General features: G+C 31.1%; 1 protein-coding gene across 1 annotated transcript in view; it reads right to left on the reverse strand.

Annotated features, from left to right (window-relative positions):
• The window catches only part of LOC111621525, a 123106-nt gene that overhangs the window by 71888 nt on the left and 34960 nt on the right, over positions 1 to 16258 (reverse strand). The window contains exons 14-16 of the mRNA XM_023363683.1: positions 6716 to 6832; positions 6348 to 6442; positions 5204 to 5349 (exon numbers count right to left, since the gene is read on the reverse strand). Coding sequence (XP_023219451.1) covers positions 5204 to 5349; positions 6348 to 6442; positions 6716 to 6832 — 358 coding nt within the window. The remainder of the gene's footprint in view (positions 1 to 5203; positions 5350 to 6347; positions 6443 to 6715; positions 6833 to 16258) is intronic.

Consider the following 16258-nt stretch of genomic DNA (forward strand, 5'->3'; position numbering starts at 1 on the left):
CGAACATGAATATCTGAACTGAAGAAGAAGGCTTCAGTGGGAACGACAGTTAAAAGACATAAAAATGTTCAAATGCAGCCGAAAGGTTCACGAAATTCTGAGACAAGCAATTTTGCTGAATACTGTTTCTTCAATGACAACGAGAAGAGAGACTTTTTCCCAGGACAACTGAAAAGTCAATCAAGAGACGGTAAGAACAGACAGAAAGACAAGAAGGACTTTTCGATCAAGCAAAGAATAAGGTAAACGCACCGGTAGTGGACACTGCACGAGTAGTGGACACTTTGAACTTCAAATATGATTAATAAGATTGTAGATGGCTTCACTGTTCAAACATACAAATCATTCAGTAAACAGAAGTTCTGTCTATTGAATGCTTTGTATATTTGAACAGTGAAGCCATCTACAACCTTATTACTTATATTTGAAGTTCAAAGTGTCCACTACTCGTGCAGTGTCCACTACCGGTGCGTTTACCTTACATTGTTTCAAAATTCACAATTTGAAGTCGATATGCTTCCTAAATGGAAAATATTGCGAAGCCCTTTAGATTGAAATAACCAGCGGAAGGAGTGGCAATAATATTGGAACGGATCTATTTAGATAATGAAGGAGATCAGAGACTCGAGATTCTAATCTTATAGTGATGCTTATTCCCACAAAATCGAAACAAAATCACATTTACTGCAAGATCAGTGCCGGCCCGAGGTAAGTTTTAGGATGGAGCGAGATCCTATTATGGCGCCCCCCCCTTGTTGCCCCTAATTTATACCAGTGATGCATGCAAGTAGGGCCGTGCCGTAGATTTCCTCAGTGTGATGCAAGTCTTCGAAATGCCGCCCCTTAAATGTTTTTCTCTAAAATACCTTCGGTTGTGATTTAAAAAAAAAAATGCACAAATTNTTTACATTTATTTTTGGCATATACACTATATGTGTATATGCTAAAAAAGTTTATGATATGAAGTTCGATATTCGTGGTTGAAAGTATCTGCAGGGAGACAGGGAGACTATCCCCGCTAATAAGGGAAGATACTGTATATACGAAATAGACTAACATTTTATAATTATACTTTGATAAACAATTGAAACTTTAAATCAAATAATAAATGTAAAATATGTAACTCATTATTAAAAGTAACTTAATAAAATTGATTAATTTATTTAAATTATCACGATAACAAAAATTTTAATAATTTACCAGTTTTTCCTTTTCTCTTTTATTAATAACATGTAAAATGAAATTCTTGTAATAGTTTAATGACTCTTCGAAAGATGTAATTTTTACAAATTTTGTTAAAGCCGGGAAAAGCACTAAATAAAAATAATAAATAAATATTACTTAAATCCATAATAATCATACATTATTTTAATAAATAATTATGATATTAAATGCAATAAATAAACTAATTATTAAATATCATCATGTCTGAAACTAATATGCATTTCACTTTGACATTAAAAATTAAAAAATTCTAACAAAAGTAAGTGGAATAGACATCTTATAATACAGGGTGTCCGAGAAAAATTATTATTATGACACAAATTCATAACCCTAAAGAAAAGCTGTCTATTGATATTCTCTGTCTTACCGCAAATCGCATAACTCACAAAGATTTTTACCTAAAATGTTTTTAAATGGTTCTAGCGGTTTGAAGACTTAAAAATGGTTGTAAAAGTACTATCTGTATTGTGGTTACCTAAAACTGTGAAGGAAAAAAGTATGGAAAGACGTCATCAAGTGTTTTTTCAATTTATTATTAGATGCAAAAATTGAAAGATAAGTGTTCAGCAATTAAAATTCAACTGCTTTACGTACTGACACTTATCTTTAAATTTCTGCATTCAAGAATAAATTGAAAGAATACTCGGTGATATCTTTTCGTAATTCCTGCGAGACTTTCTTAGCACAGTTACAGCGGTTTTGTTTCAGCTAACCATTATATAACTGCTTTACAACCATTTTTTATTTATTTCAAGCCGCTAGCATCGTTATAAACATTTGCGGTAAAAATCGTTTTGAATTATTCTTTCTTTTACCACAAACTTCATTTCATTATTTTTAGAAACACCCTGTATTTCTAAAAATAAGAATGTAACCAATGTGCTGAGTCTTGAATGCGTAACATTTCGCATTCGTAGAAAAGCAACAAACTTCACGTGATATGACATTTTACCATTTTTTTTATAATCACGAATCTCTTGGAAACATGTCGGAAATTTCAAATAAATGATGGCAGTTTTATCATATCTTTTAATTTTCTAATAGATGCCCTCCATATATTATGCTGTACTTAGTATATAAATTAATGAATATCAGCTTCATTCTTATTCTGAGAAAGACTGTAGTTATAAATACTGTACCAACCATAGTTACAACAGGAAAAGTTTCATTCAGTATTTCTCTGTTCACATACTTTTTGAGATAATTTATAAACGTTTAGAACTAATATTACAAGGAATAAGTTAATCACAGCTATAATTTAAATCCTTATATATACTGAAAAATGAGATCGGAGCAGAGGTCCGTGTAGTGTAATTTGCAACTCATCTGCACGGTTAATAGGTGTTGTGTGTTCGAGTTCCGCTCCGGGCCAATTCTTTTCTTTCAGTAGTTCTAAATTATTTAATTAAAATTATAATTATTAAACACATCTATAATGTCTATTTAGAAACGGTATATTGTCATAAATTTCCATACATAAAAACATTTTTTTTGATAAATTAGAGCAGTGTTTTTCAACCTTCTTGAATACGCAACCCCTTTACAAGTTAAACAATTCTGGCGACCCACCCAGGGCCATATTAGAACTATATTAGTGATTTTAAAAACTATGTATTTAATTTTCTTTCTGTTGAGATAAATTATTGTTGATTAAAATGAAAATTTCATAAGAATCGACAACAACTTAACACAGATAAAGTATGAAACTTCATTTAATTATAACATTGGGCACAGGGAGCCGTTGACCTTTTTTTTTAGATCAGAATTTTCAGCTTCTACTTTCTATTTCTTTTTGCAAATCAGCTCAACACTTTTTCGGTTATGATTTTCTGGCCCACGCCCCTCCCTGTCTACTCCCATGGTTGAGACCTAAATATCGATCAACAAACCAATTGTACTGTAAAATAAACAGGTAAGCCTTCTCGCTGAAATTGTAGTTTCTTTTAATGTAGTGTAGGACCTACAAACTCTTATCTTTTTCTTTTACCCGCGATCCCCCGTGTAAGGCTTCGGGACCCCCGTGGGGGTCGCGACCCACAAGTTGAAAACACTGAATTAGAGTATATGCTTTAAAAATACAATGTAGGCTATATTTAGTCTGAAGCTGTGGTCAGGGATGTCGAACCTTTAGCTTCCTTGCACTACATTTGAAGACAAAAAATTGTATCGGGCCTTACATAAACTGTAAAACTATATGTAAAGGTGACACGAATATATTTGCCGTTCTAGGCCGAAGAAACGATTATGTAGCCAAAAATGTATCCAAGTCAAATTTTTGTAGTTCAAAAAGTAGCCAATGCACTAAATGAGTTTTTGTGCGCCAAACTAAAGAAGGATAACCCATTTTGGCGCAAAGTAGCCAAATTTTTTCATTTGAGGTGCAGTACATGCTATGCGTAAATTTATGGTGGCAGCCATCTTAACTTCTGTCTTCAGTGCTTGTGGACCTCGCTGCATAGCGCTAAAGCGGCTAATTTAAACCGGAAATAACTCAACTGTCTTTTAAGAAAGCGGCTTTACTAGGAAACGTGCTAAATGTACAGTACATTTTTAGACTCTTTTTAAATGTTTACTAATGGCATGTTGTGACAATTTTTTAAATAAAAAGTATTACAATGTCCCGCAAATTTCAGAAGTTAAAAATTAGTACATAAAAATCTGAATGTTTTAAGGAACTTAGAACAAGACGAAACTTAGGTTATAAGTCTCAGCTGGTATTATTCTTTGGAAAATTTCCGCATACAATTTTAAGGAAGTTTAGGGTTTTGGGCCGCATTCATTACAGGGCTGGACCTCATTTGACTCTCGGGCTGCGGTGGACAGCACTAATTTAGACAATAAGGTTAGAAGAATCACTGAGAAATCATTAAAATCATAAAATGAAATCAAAAAGTAACATAAAAGATTGCAATAATGCAATATACTTAATACCATGCACCATGCCTGTCAAAATAAATTTTATTTTACAGGAGAAACTAAAAGGAAATTAGGTATTACAATTGAAGACCGACTTCGAATATCGTTGCAAGCGTCTATAACCTAAATAACCAAATTGAGATTTTTTAATAAATTGTGCACTGCAAAACGATACAGCTAATAGTATTATTACTATTAAAAACATCGGGCTGATTACCGTGAAAAAAATGCTTCTAACTTATCAACTGCATGGAAAAACGTTGCACGCGCATACAAAATGGCAGACAAGCAGACGTTCTCTCTTATCTTTTCGGAACTTCAAACAGGGACGGCCCGAGAAAAATCGGAGACGAATGCAAAGCTTTCGTGCGGGCCTTTTAATAATAAAAAAAGTTTTGCACAACAAACATTTTAAAGGTAAACATACCAGCCGTTAAGTAGGTTGCTAAAAATTAGTTAAATTAGCGAATAATGAAATGATCAATTTTTTAATTTCGCAACAGTTGGATCATGCAAGATTGTGTGGCCTTGTGAGGCTGTGCATGCAAAATTTAGGAATGAAAAAGCGATTCAACCCTCAAATTGAAATTATAAGAAATTGAAAATAAAGAAGGAGTCAATAAATTAATATTTGTCACAAGATGGACAAATTAAACTAGCTGTAAATCCCGAGTGAGGTGAGTGGAGACAAGTTGTATGCTCCGTGCTGTGAAATTCACAGCACGGAGCATGCAACAAAGGATGACATTTAGGATCTCAGTATTTCAAAATTTTCTCGGCAATGTGAGTTTATATTACGTCCTATGACTCTACTGTCATTAGAATAAGACGATTCCATAAGTTACCTCTCTGAAATGCATTTTCGTAACTACTGTTGAAGAGAAGTCAGGCACACAGGGATATGCTGAATAGCTTTAGTGGCCTTCAGAGGATTTAAAAATATCCATGTTTTGCTCAATTTGCTCATAACTTAATATAACTCATCTAACCTTTCTTTATGATAAAATTTTAACAAATGTGAATATTTTTATAAATTATTTCAATAATATATTATATTACTTACTTAAAATCATATCTGAAAATGTAACATCTTTGTTAGTTGCTTTTCGAGACATAACAACAAATTCACTATTTGGATCTTCTAAAGAACATAATTTCGTTCCAAATGCGGTTGAAGCTATTACATCGATAGTGAAACAACTCAAGTATCTGAAAACATTGAAGTTATTCAATTAATATTGTTGTAAATTCAAACATTAAATGAGCAAATTTTTTTCGAATGAAGAAATTTTATTTTTTTGCATCTGGCAACACTGCCTTGCGATTGTTGCAAACATTCCACCGATTGGGGCATTCCGGTAATGACCTTGACTATTCACAAAAACGTCGTATGGGCTATTCTATTTTATGAACATACCTTACTCTCTACTAGTAAATAATTATGGTTTATCCATTTTTTTAATAATGATTTTAATTTATATAAATTTCAATCTAATTTTTTTTGTGTCTGTCCTATAAGACGACCCCAGATTTTGGGGGCCTTTTTTTATAATTCAACTATCGTCTTATCTGCGGAAATACATGGCAATTGCTACAGTATTGCTTTTATTTAAACATTTATTTTATTTCATGTACATATTTATAAAACTAAAATTAATTGATTTCATCGGAAACTTGCCAAAGTTATCTTTTTCCTCCTAGTTTTCCAATATCTGGATTCAAAGATTGAGAACAAACAATGTTCTTTATGGCAGATAGATGCTTATCAGTTAATCTTGATCTGTAAGCCATTTTATTTAATTTTAGAAACATCACATCGGGTGCCACCTGTTTGACACCTCTGATTTATTTGCTCAAAAGGCCATATTTTTCTTTTTCGTTTAGGCCTGTTTAATAATTTTTATTATTACGTGTACGTTTACTCTTTTTAACTCGTAAAATTTAATTGATATTTCAATTTAAAAACGTGAATATAAGCTAATAAATATAATATAACGATGATTTTGAATTTTGTTATTTAAATATATTTGCAGAATTTTTAGGTTTTCACAGTGGATATTATTGAATCGAATACATGTGCTGAAATTTTATATTTTCTACACAGAATTTTATTGTGCTACTCTATATATTATTAGAAAACTTTAAATGTTTTGTTTTGATATCAGGTTTTTTTTAAAAATATATTTTAGATATAATATTTAATTTACTTTTTGCAATCGATGCTATTATTTTCATTTTCTTCAGCGATTTTCTTCAAATTTTCTGAGAATTTCTCCGCACATTCTTTAATCAAGTAAGACATCTGAAAACATTTAAACGTACTGTTAATAACTTAATTAGCTGGAAAGTATAAGAAACGTTTATTTCGATTTTATAATACATGTTCAATTAATGAATGAAAAAGTTTAATTATTAGGCTATAGTATATTTAATCCGCAAAGAATCGTTGGAATCGATTACACTTTGAGAGATTCTTTTACTTTTGAAAATCTTAAAAGTTATTTTCAGAATTTAAGTAAATAAATAACATTTTTAAATAAAAAGCTTTCTACGGTAGTTATTCAAATAAATTTACTTTTCTCATTTTTCCGCTGCTGAAGGTTGGGCTCACGATGCATCTGATTCTCTTCCAATCTTCATCTTGTACCATAAACAATGATTTGTCGAATAATGGGCTTCCTGTCTCCATTCTCTTCAAAATATTTTGTATTATATTTAATAATAATAATAAAGTAAACTAATAAGTCTTTTTGTAGTATAAATAAATAATATAATATATACATATTAAAATAATGTATGCAGTAGTATAGCCTCGATTATCTAAGATAATGTGCACTTCGAGAACGGACTGCCGAAGTTATTTCTTATTAAATATTGCGAATAAGATATAATATTTACATGGGGTATCACTTTTAACATTTTGATAAATTTAATTAAATTATAAGAACGACAAATTTTACATCATTTATTATGCATTTAATATGTATAATTGTTTCAAGAGTGTTGTTTCAAGTAATTGTTTTTGACGCTAGAAAATGAGAAAAAATTTAAATGAAAGAAGCGTAACACATGACTTTTTGTTAATTATAAATTAAAAAAGGTTAAATATCAGATATTTTTCATTGCCATTTACGTGCTTTTTCTAATTCTCAGTGATTCATATTCATANATTATTTCAAATTATTGTTCATTATTGGGCACCGAGCAAGCCGTTCACCTTTTTTTTAGTATTCAAAACTTTTATTTTAGCTTTAGGTGTTTACAAATCGACTCAACACTTTTTCGGCTGTGATTTCCTGGGGGGCACTAGGTTCCCTGGGAGGGGCCGTGCCCACCCAGGCTCCCCCTCGCTACGCCCATGCTTTTCGGTCACTCTCGTCGAACTGGAAAAATGTCTGTCTTTATTACATCTAATATTTCGAAGAAATCAGTCCAACTGTACTCGGCTAGAGATTGGTTCAGTTAGGCTTTTTCTAATATGGAGATTCTGGTTGGATCTGCAAGAACGCCGATTGGAGGGGGGATTTTTTTCCCTATTGTCGGGATGGTCTAAGGTCTACGCGTATGTGGGTGGCGGTTTTTAAAGGTAGCAAAGACAAGTGTTTTACAGAGGTAAACCGTTTATTCCGGACGATAATGCTTACATAAAGTATCTTGTTGGCAAGATCCTGTGTTGTTGGAAATTTTCGATGACAGTGCTGGTCTTGCGTCGTCGGGATTTTCGGCGGCGATCTAGTCGTGCGTCGTAGGGATTTTCTGGACAGTGTTGAGAGAAAAAAGTTCAAAGTCTCTAACGTCGGTGCACAAAAGAAGAACAGAGGTACAAAAATAAGCGGAGACGACACGAACACAACAGAAGTCTAGGTGGGAGTCTTGGTGGAAGTCTTGGTGGAAGTCCTGTTGTCCTTGAATTTTGCGTTTTTATAGGGTTTTTGCGATCGGCTTCTTACTAATTGGATAGATCTTACATCACTGTTTTCCAATTGGTCATCCACCTGTCTCCAGGTGTAAATAGAGCTTCGTAAAGCTCGCGAGAAAGGTCGGTTGGAGATGGTTTATCCGACACCATCTTTCTCGACTCTGATCTCATTTAATTGTTGACTATGACACCTACTCTTTTTGATATTTTTTTTTCTAGTTTCGTTTTGCTTTCTAAACTACGTCATAACTTTAATATTTTAAATTTTCTTCTTTTATATCTAAAAGTTTGTTTTTCCCGTTATGCTTTATGAGCGCTGATGTCAAAGTCGGGTATCGCCGATTCGATACTTATATAATTTGCTTTCTTGACGATTTAACTTAACAAACTGTTTTTTTTTTTCTTATATCTTTCCCTTTTGCGGGGGCTATTTCCGGGGCCTCACAGATCGTGCCGGCGCTTCGAAGTGGACTCGCCAACTAAAACAGCGGTGCCTGCGGTGCCAACAGAGTTGTCACCGCAGGTGGCACCCCTGCTTGCGGTAGACGGGGTTGGAACCCCGCCCACGCGCGTCTCAACAGATAAGGCCATTCATATACTGGCCACACGCTTGCAATTAAAATATCGAAAAGTGAAAAAAATATTTTTTTCTTTAATTTTCTTTACCACTGAGGCGCCCCCTAGGACTTAGCGCCTGGAGCGGCTGCTCAGTTCGCCTTATGGTAGGGCCGGCTCTGTGGAAGATAATAGGCATAATAACATAACAACATAAAGAACCATCCTTTTATAAAGAAAATTACAAAAATTTGATGATTCAGATCAGTTCTGTGGATGGAGACACGTTTCACAGTAACATCGAGAGAAGAACGGGATTTACTGAGATCTAAACCCTTTGCGTTTAATGCATATGTTGGAGCTAGTGAAAAGCAGTAGTAATTGAGATGGATCCGAATGATTTTTTCAATTATCAAATGGTGACAGAATGGCATATTCAAAACAAGACAAAACTGAAACATTTACTTAGAAATAAAAGTTTTATAATTGAGAACTATTTTATATTTTTAAGAAAATTATAAAACATCGTATAAAGTCCAATGATGCCTAGCCTTATATCTAGGACACAAATAAATTGTTTTAAAATTAATTTTCAGCTGACATTTCAGCTAAAATTTCAACGTATAAACGAATATCGGTCCTCTTAATTCAAGGATAGTTTTTAATTATTTGAAATAAAAAGTATCCGTCTGATTTTTGTTTTAGCTTTATCGAAACCTTCATTTTGTAAATCACGAAACCTGTGTTCATGAGAATGCTTTCCTTTAAGTCCACCTTATTGAAATTATCTGAGCTGATTCTTATTCTAAGGCACTTAGAAACAGTATACATAGCGACATATACAGTATAACATAAACAGTATAGGGGAGATCGGGGCAAGATCGGCATGTTAAGCTTTACTTAAATTTTGTGTAATAAATACTGCTGTAAACTGAAAAAAAAGCTTTGCATATTGTCTATTGGAATGTTACCTTACTATAGAACTGGTTAAAATCAGTTTGGAAATAAAAATAATTAAAATAATTACAACTTTACAAGAAGAGAGAAATTGACGAAGTTGCCCCGGGTATAGGGGCAAGATCGGCAACTTCTCTCTTTTTGTAAAGTTGTAATTATTTTAATTATTTTTATTAAAGTTGCCCCTGGTATAGGGGCAACAGTAATGGGGCAAGATAGGCACGTATATAAAATTATGTTATTAACAATGTATAAGTTGGAATTCACTATTAAAACAAAGAAATACAAATCCAACACCCATTTAATATTATTACAACGAAATGCAAGTTCAAAGACATATATACATGAATAACAAATGCAAACATGTTTTCATTTATCATCTGTTTGATTTTTATCCTTTGCTTCTAATGTGGCTTTATGTTGCCGATCTTACCCCGCTAGTCATGATTTCGAAACATTAAGTACAACCCTGAGAACAGAATGCCAAGCCACGATCTGGCCACGTGAATAAGTTGAAGTTACATCCTTCTAACAGGAAAAGTAACTTTCGTTATCATGGAATTATAACAAAACCTGCCAATTCAATATAAATGGAAAAAAAATATTATATGGAATTGAACGAAAATGAAAATTTGCTTGATAATTCAACTACGCTTGTTGGAGAACAATAAAAACACTACACTCAACAAGCCACCAATAAAACTCAACTGCCTAACCTATAACCAAAGTCTCCTTTTAATTTGTTTTTTAAAAAAAGCGCTTGACAAACTTGCCCCGCATGCCGAAGTTGCCCCGATCTCCCCTACATAGCGACATACCTATACATAGCGACTGATAGATGTTTCGTGCCAGCCAACGTTTGGGAAAGATGCACATGGAAAGTTCAGGCAGTGTACTGTACAGTATGCAATTTGCTCCAATAGAAACAACTTAAAACTTTTTAGCAATATGTTTTACCTTCATGCAATGAACAGAAATGTTTTTATTATGACTTGTGCTATACTTAAAATTATGTATTCTAAAACTTTGCAAAATGGTTCGGAAATACAAATAGAAAACCAACAGAGAAAGTTGGAACAAAGTATTGCTGCGAAATGCAGTGAATGGAGAAAGAAAGAGAAATGACTAATGTAGAAGTTAGCAAACAGTATAGGCACTTCAACGAACACTTCAGAGAGAAATCAAATCCGAGAATTTTAAGATTTCTATGGAAAGACAACCTATTCTGAATGAAAGGAATCCTCTTGGATTAGTGAAAAAAGTTTTGCAAACATTTGAAAGATCTTGAAAACCATAAATTTCCTGTAACTGTGACCGCTCTTCGGAAATTTCCTTTCAATTTTCCGAAAATATTTAGAATAAAGCATTCATTTAAAACCAGAAACTTGCTGCTTAATTTAAGTACTGGGAAGAAGCATGTAATGCAAGGTTACAAAATATTCTATTTACATACATATATTTGTTTTATTTCATAAAAAATTGTGCATGGTACAATACAGATAGGGTTAGAGTAGCTGTACTGTACATGCAAGCTTTTTGTTTATATGTTTATACAATATAAAGCTACACGAGAGAATCGTAACTATGCTCATCTTCCCCAAACTTTTCTATGAAAATATAAAAGGTTGTTTTAGTTTTGGAGAGATTAGTTTGAAATATTTATTAACTGATTTTAAAAAACCGTGCATTTGCTTCTTTAGGTCACTGAATATAAATTTGATACAAGTAGAGGAATAATATATTTTATAAATATATTTGTAATATCGAATACCTTCTTAAATATCTTAGACGTTTCCAATGCAAAACTGCAAATTCCATTAATTGCACATTCAATTCCTTGTCGTTTCCAAAACTGAAATCTTCTTCTCAAGTAACTAAGAATGTTTAATATAAAGAATAAGCTTACAATTTCGAAAAATTATATGAAGATTCTTAAGATAAAATAAAATAAAATAATTTATTAGACCGAATTACATTTGAATAATTCATTCAATTTAAATATTCTTTAATTGTTATGTATTATTTAAATAAAATTTAATATTAATACATATATTTCCTAAGAAAATTCTTCCTTAATGATATAAATTGAAATAAATAACTGCAAAATGAAAATTTCTTAAATTGAAATTATAACGACAGGAATAAAATACAGATATATCCCAGGTTTTACGATCATCTCATGATAAAACAAACCGCAGATATGACCATCACATATTTCTATCCCTACCTGATCCAATTTAGCTATCCCCACTTATAGGACGCTTCTGCTCACCTTCTGTTCATTGTTGCCATCTGTCCAGTTTTTGCGTCGTATGTCCGAGTGTCCGGGCGAAGACCAAAAACATCTGGTTTTAAGAAGATTTGGCAAATCGTCAATAATTTATTTTTTAATGATATAGCTGATTTTATGACCGGCGAACAGAAACAGTCTGATAATTTGATTAGCAAGATATTTATAATAACATTCCAGATTACGGGTCCCGATACTAAGCCGTGAGACAAAGCCAAGTTTAAGATAAGCTATTCTGTCATTTAAGAAATCCTAGAGCAAGTAGAAAATATATGAGCCTTTGATAAAAATTAACAGAGACCTCATTCTTTTCTTATTTTCTTACTATAGAGTATCACATAATTTAACAAGGGCATCCTCTGGGAGGTGAAACTATATTGGTAATTTACTCAGAAACTTTCAATAGGTAAACCTTTCTTTAAATAAATAAAAAAAAGTATAGAAAATGGCAATTCACGATACAACTACCATTTGACGGAACGCATTTTGTGCAGTACGTAACCTGGGGTACATATGCTTTTAAAATTACTGAATTTTAACACGTAGTATATTCATTTCACAAAGCATATGCTATTAAACAGCCTACATCATTGACTGTTGGACTTTTTGAAAACAGCGTTGTATATACAGGTACTGTATTAAGGCACTTAATAAGTATCGTATCTTATCTTTCTGACATTATCCTAGTTTTCATAACTGCTTAGTATTTATTAACTATTTAGGCAATATACAGTATTGATTTAATACTTTTCATATACCTTATACTTAACAGAAATACTTTTACACATAATCACCTTTATAAATATATAAAAATACATATTTGTTTGAGACTGTATTTAAAAATAATTTTCAAATGTAATATATTATTTTAGAATAAAAATAAAAAAAATTTATGTAAATAACACATTTTTCTTATTTTGTGATTTATATTTTGTTATAAATTTCTGTTAGTAATTATTTATATTTATCTTCATTTCAGAAAAGCATCTCTATTTTAAAATTATTTTAAAATAATAACTTATCTTAATTTCATATTACGTAATATAGATATACAACATAATCTATTAAATCCTTCAGGTTGATATGTTATAAACATAATCGTAAAATAAGTTATTCTGTTCAATAATTTGTTTTAATAAATATACATTGAACTTTATTAATAAGCAAATTAAGAAGTTGAATTTAGGCTTGCTAATACTATTAACTTTTCATGAATTTTAAGCTTTTTTTTTAATTGAAAACAAGGAATTTGATATTTTCTGTAACTTAAATAAAAAATAAACTTTTATCATTTCAATTTTTACGTTAATTCCTAAAATATTTTTATATAGAATTTTAAAAAAAACTGTATAATTCTACTTTTTTATTTAAATAAAATTTGGTAACGAGAAGATAAGCCATTTATGATTATAATATTATTTAAATTACATATACATATGATTTTTATTAGTATTATCTTCTTTATATTGTTAATGTTTTTATTTAGAAATTTACATATAAACTGTTAATATCAGAATTTAAATTTAATCATTTTTGGGGAAAATACAAATATAATAGCATTTTATTAATCATTATTTAAATCACAATGAATATTTTAAACAATAAAAATTACAATTAAATTAAAGATACTGATGTACTGTACATAATGACATATACTTACATGACGCATAATAGCAATACACTTGCAATAAGTGTAATCCATGTGGAAGGAATGAACTGATTTAGCTCCATAGCATAAGTAGACAACAGTCAACTTGAAACACAGCTACCTAATGGTCACTATTTATACAGGACATGATGCTAGCACTGCCATCTATGAAAAATAACAGTTACTAAACCTCGAGTGTTGATAAGTGTTGATGTCTGTTACACAAATAAAATAATTTTCTTTCATTTCATATGTTAAGAAGTGAAGTATATTTATTTCTGTTTATGTTAGAAAAGCTAGTAATTTCAATAAATGTGGAAGAATACGGGTAAATATTCATATATATTTATTTATTCATTATATAAATACAAACCTTAATATAACATTCATCAAAAAAGCCCTTAAAATCATTTGTTAAATAAGTAAAGAAAGATATTTTAAAGTTAAAAATCACATTGTCATATACATCTGTTCCCTGAAAGAAGTGGTTAAAATGAATAAACTTTTAATTTAATTTCTTATTGATCAGCAAATCGAATGCAAATAGAAATTAATTGATTTATAGATACCGAGTAAATATTTTTGGGTGGAGTTACGACATTATCTAAGTTATTATCTTAGTTTTTCAATTATATTTCTCAGCAACAAATTAAGATGTTTTAATTTCTGTGTTTAATTGCTGAGACTTTTAATGTTGACATTATCTAAGTTGGAAGTCTGTGAAGGCAATTGCCGAGTTTCCTAGTACTTGGTCGACGGCCTAGGAGTGTATAGCGAACAAGAAAACAAACATCTTCACTTAAATATATACCGTATTTACTCGCGTATTAGACGATCTCGCATATAGGACGAGGTGCGACTTTAATGATCAAAATAAAGAAAATTAGATTTATTAACACAATTCTAATTTTATTTCGTTTAATCAGAAATAAAATATCAAATGAACGTAAATGCACACATTGTTCAGAAAAAATTACTGGCATTTTAAACTTTAAGGAAAAATCTTGTAAAATCGACAACATAATATTTTCGTGTAAAGCTGGACAATCGGGAACCTTTTCTTGCCAATTTTTAACGGTCGAATCCACCCTCCATCGATTACACTTGAGTTTCTCCGAATTCTGATTTCCGAATAATCATCTACTTTCACGTGGGAGTGCATTAAAACTTATATCGGGCTCCCGTATGAGTTTGGAATTTTAATTTGGAATTCAATTCAAAAGCTTTGCTTTTCCTATTGTTATTCATCTTTACTACTGACAATACACAAGAAGGATTCAAATGACCCAGAAAAAATACTTTTGTTTTTAAACACCAGAGGGTGAGCATCCGGTAAAAATGCGAATACACGGTTCACAAAAATTATTGCAAAAACGCAAAAAATCCTTCGCTCGCGCGTATAGGACGACCCGAGTTTTTGAAGCAGTGAAAAATGAATAAAAACTTCGTCTTATATGTCTTATATGCGAGTAAATACGGTACATAGATTAATTCTATATTTCTAACTATTTTTCTATATCGATAAAAACTTTTTTTCTCATTCCCATGAGATTCGGGATATACAAATTTCAACCGATAAGTAAAGATGTAATGAATGTATTAGCTTTTTCGTACCTGAATTACAAAAATTTCATTGTTGTATATGACAAAATCCATTTAACTTGAGTTCATGAATACAATGAATATGATTTGGGTTTTAAAAAAGCAAAAGGATTGTTGATCATTGCTGTGTGTTTTTTATACGTGGAAAGTCATGTATCAATTGATAGATAGTTTTATATTTTTCTGTTGTTGAACATTTTATTTTTATTATTTTGAAAAATTGTCTAGTTAGAAAGTTATATAACTTATTAGTACATTATAAGTTTAATTGTTGCATTTAATATTTTTATTGTTTGTTGCTATAATAATGCGAGTTTTTAATAGAATAGTATGAGTATCAATTTGCGATAAAAGCAATTATTAAGTCAAACTTTCGAAGGGCTATATGTAAAAATGTACAGTGCTAATATTTAATTTTTATTTTAAATTACCTGTGAATATAAAGTAAATAGGGAACTATATGCTTACATTTAATTCAACATCGGATTTGCAGTTACACGTGCAATCATTTTTATATCTGAAATTTTAAATTTTGTTCAGTAAAGTATCTTGTTTACTTACTCATACTTACCGCTACTTACCGGTTTAATACAAATGTTAATACAGTGTGACTGGCCTTCTATCTGTGATGTTAATAATAGAAAAATTTCTAAAATATTTTGTCCATTATTACCAAAAATGATAACATGACCTGTGTTTAAACTGCTTTTTCTTCGATTAACAACAGAGACTAACGAAATTCTTATGGGCCGCACTCGTTGGTATAGCCCAATAACAACAGAGACTGACAATTTTCATAAGCTATAACGTATTGCACGTGATAATGGGCTAGGACAGAAGTGGGCAACCCTTCGCACTCATGCCAAGCATGGCACGCAACCCAGGGTTCAGTTTTAAAACTAAATAGTTAATACCTTTCATATATAAATAATTTATCGGATTACTAATATGTATTTATAAGTTATGATTTTAATTATTTGGAAAATGTTCTCTTAATACTTAAAATACATCAAATAGTAATATGCTGCCAAAAATTTTAGTTGGCACGTGAGAAAATTTTGCATAATATATTTAACGATTTTGGCATAAACACTTAACGGGACTACTGTCGGAAACAAACTCATAACGCACTAGGATCTTTTAAATT

This window comes from Centruroides sculpturatus, unplaced genomic scaffold (assembly GCF_000671375.1).
Source record: "Centruroides sculpturatus isolate CEXI.00-Female unplaced genomic scaffold, Cexi_2.0 scaffold222, whole genome shotgun sequence".
In the NCBI taxonomy this organism is placed as follows: Eukaryota; Metazoa; Arthropoda; class Arachnida; order Scorpiones; family Buthidae; genus Centruroides; species Centruroides sculpturatus.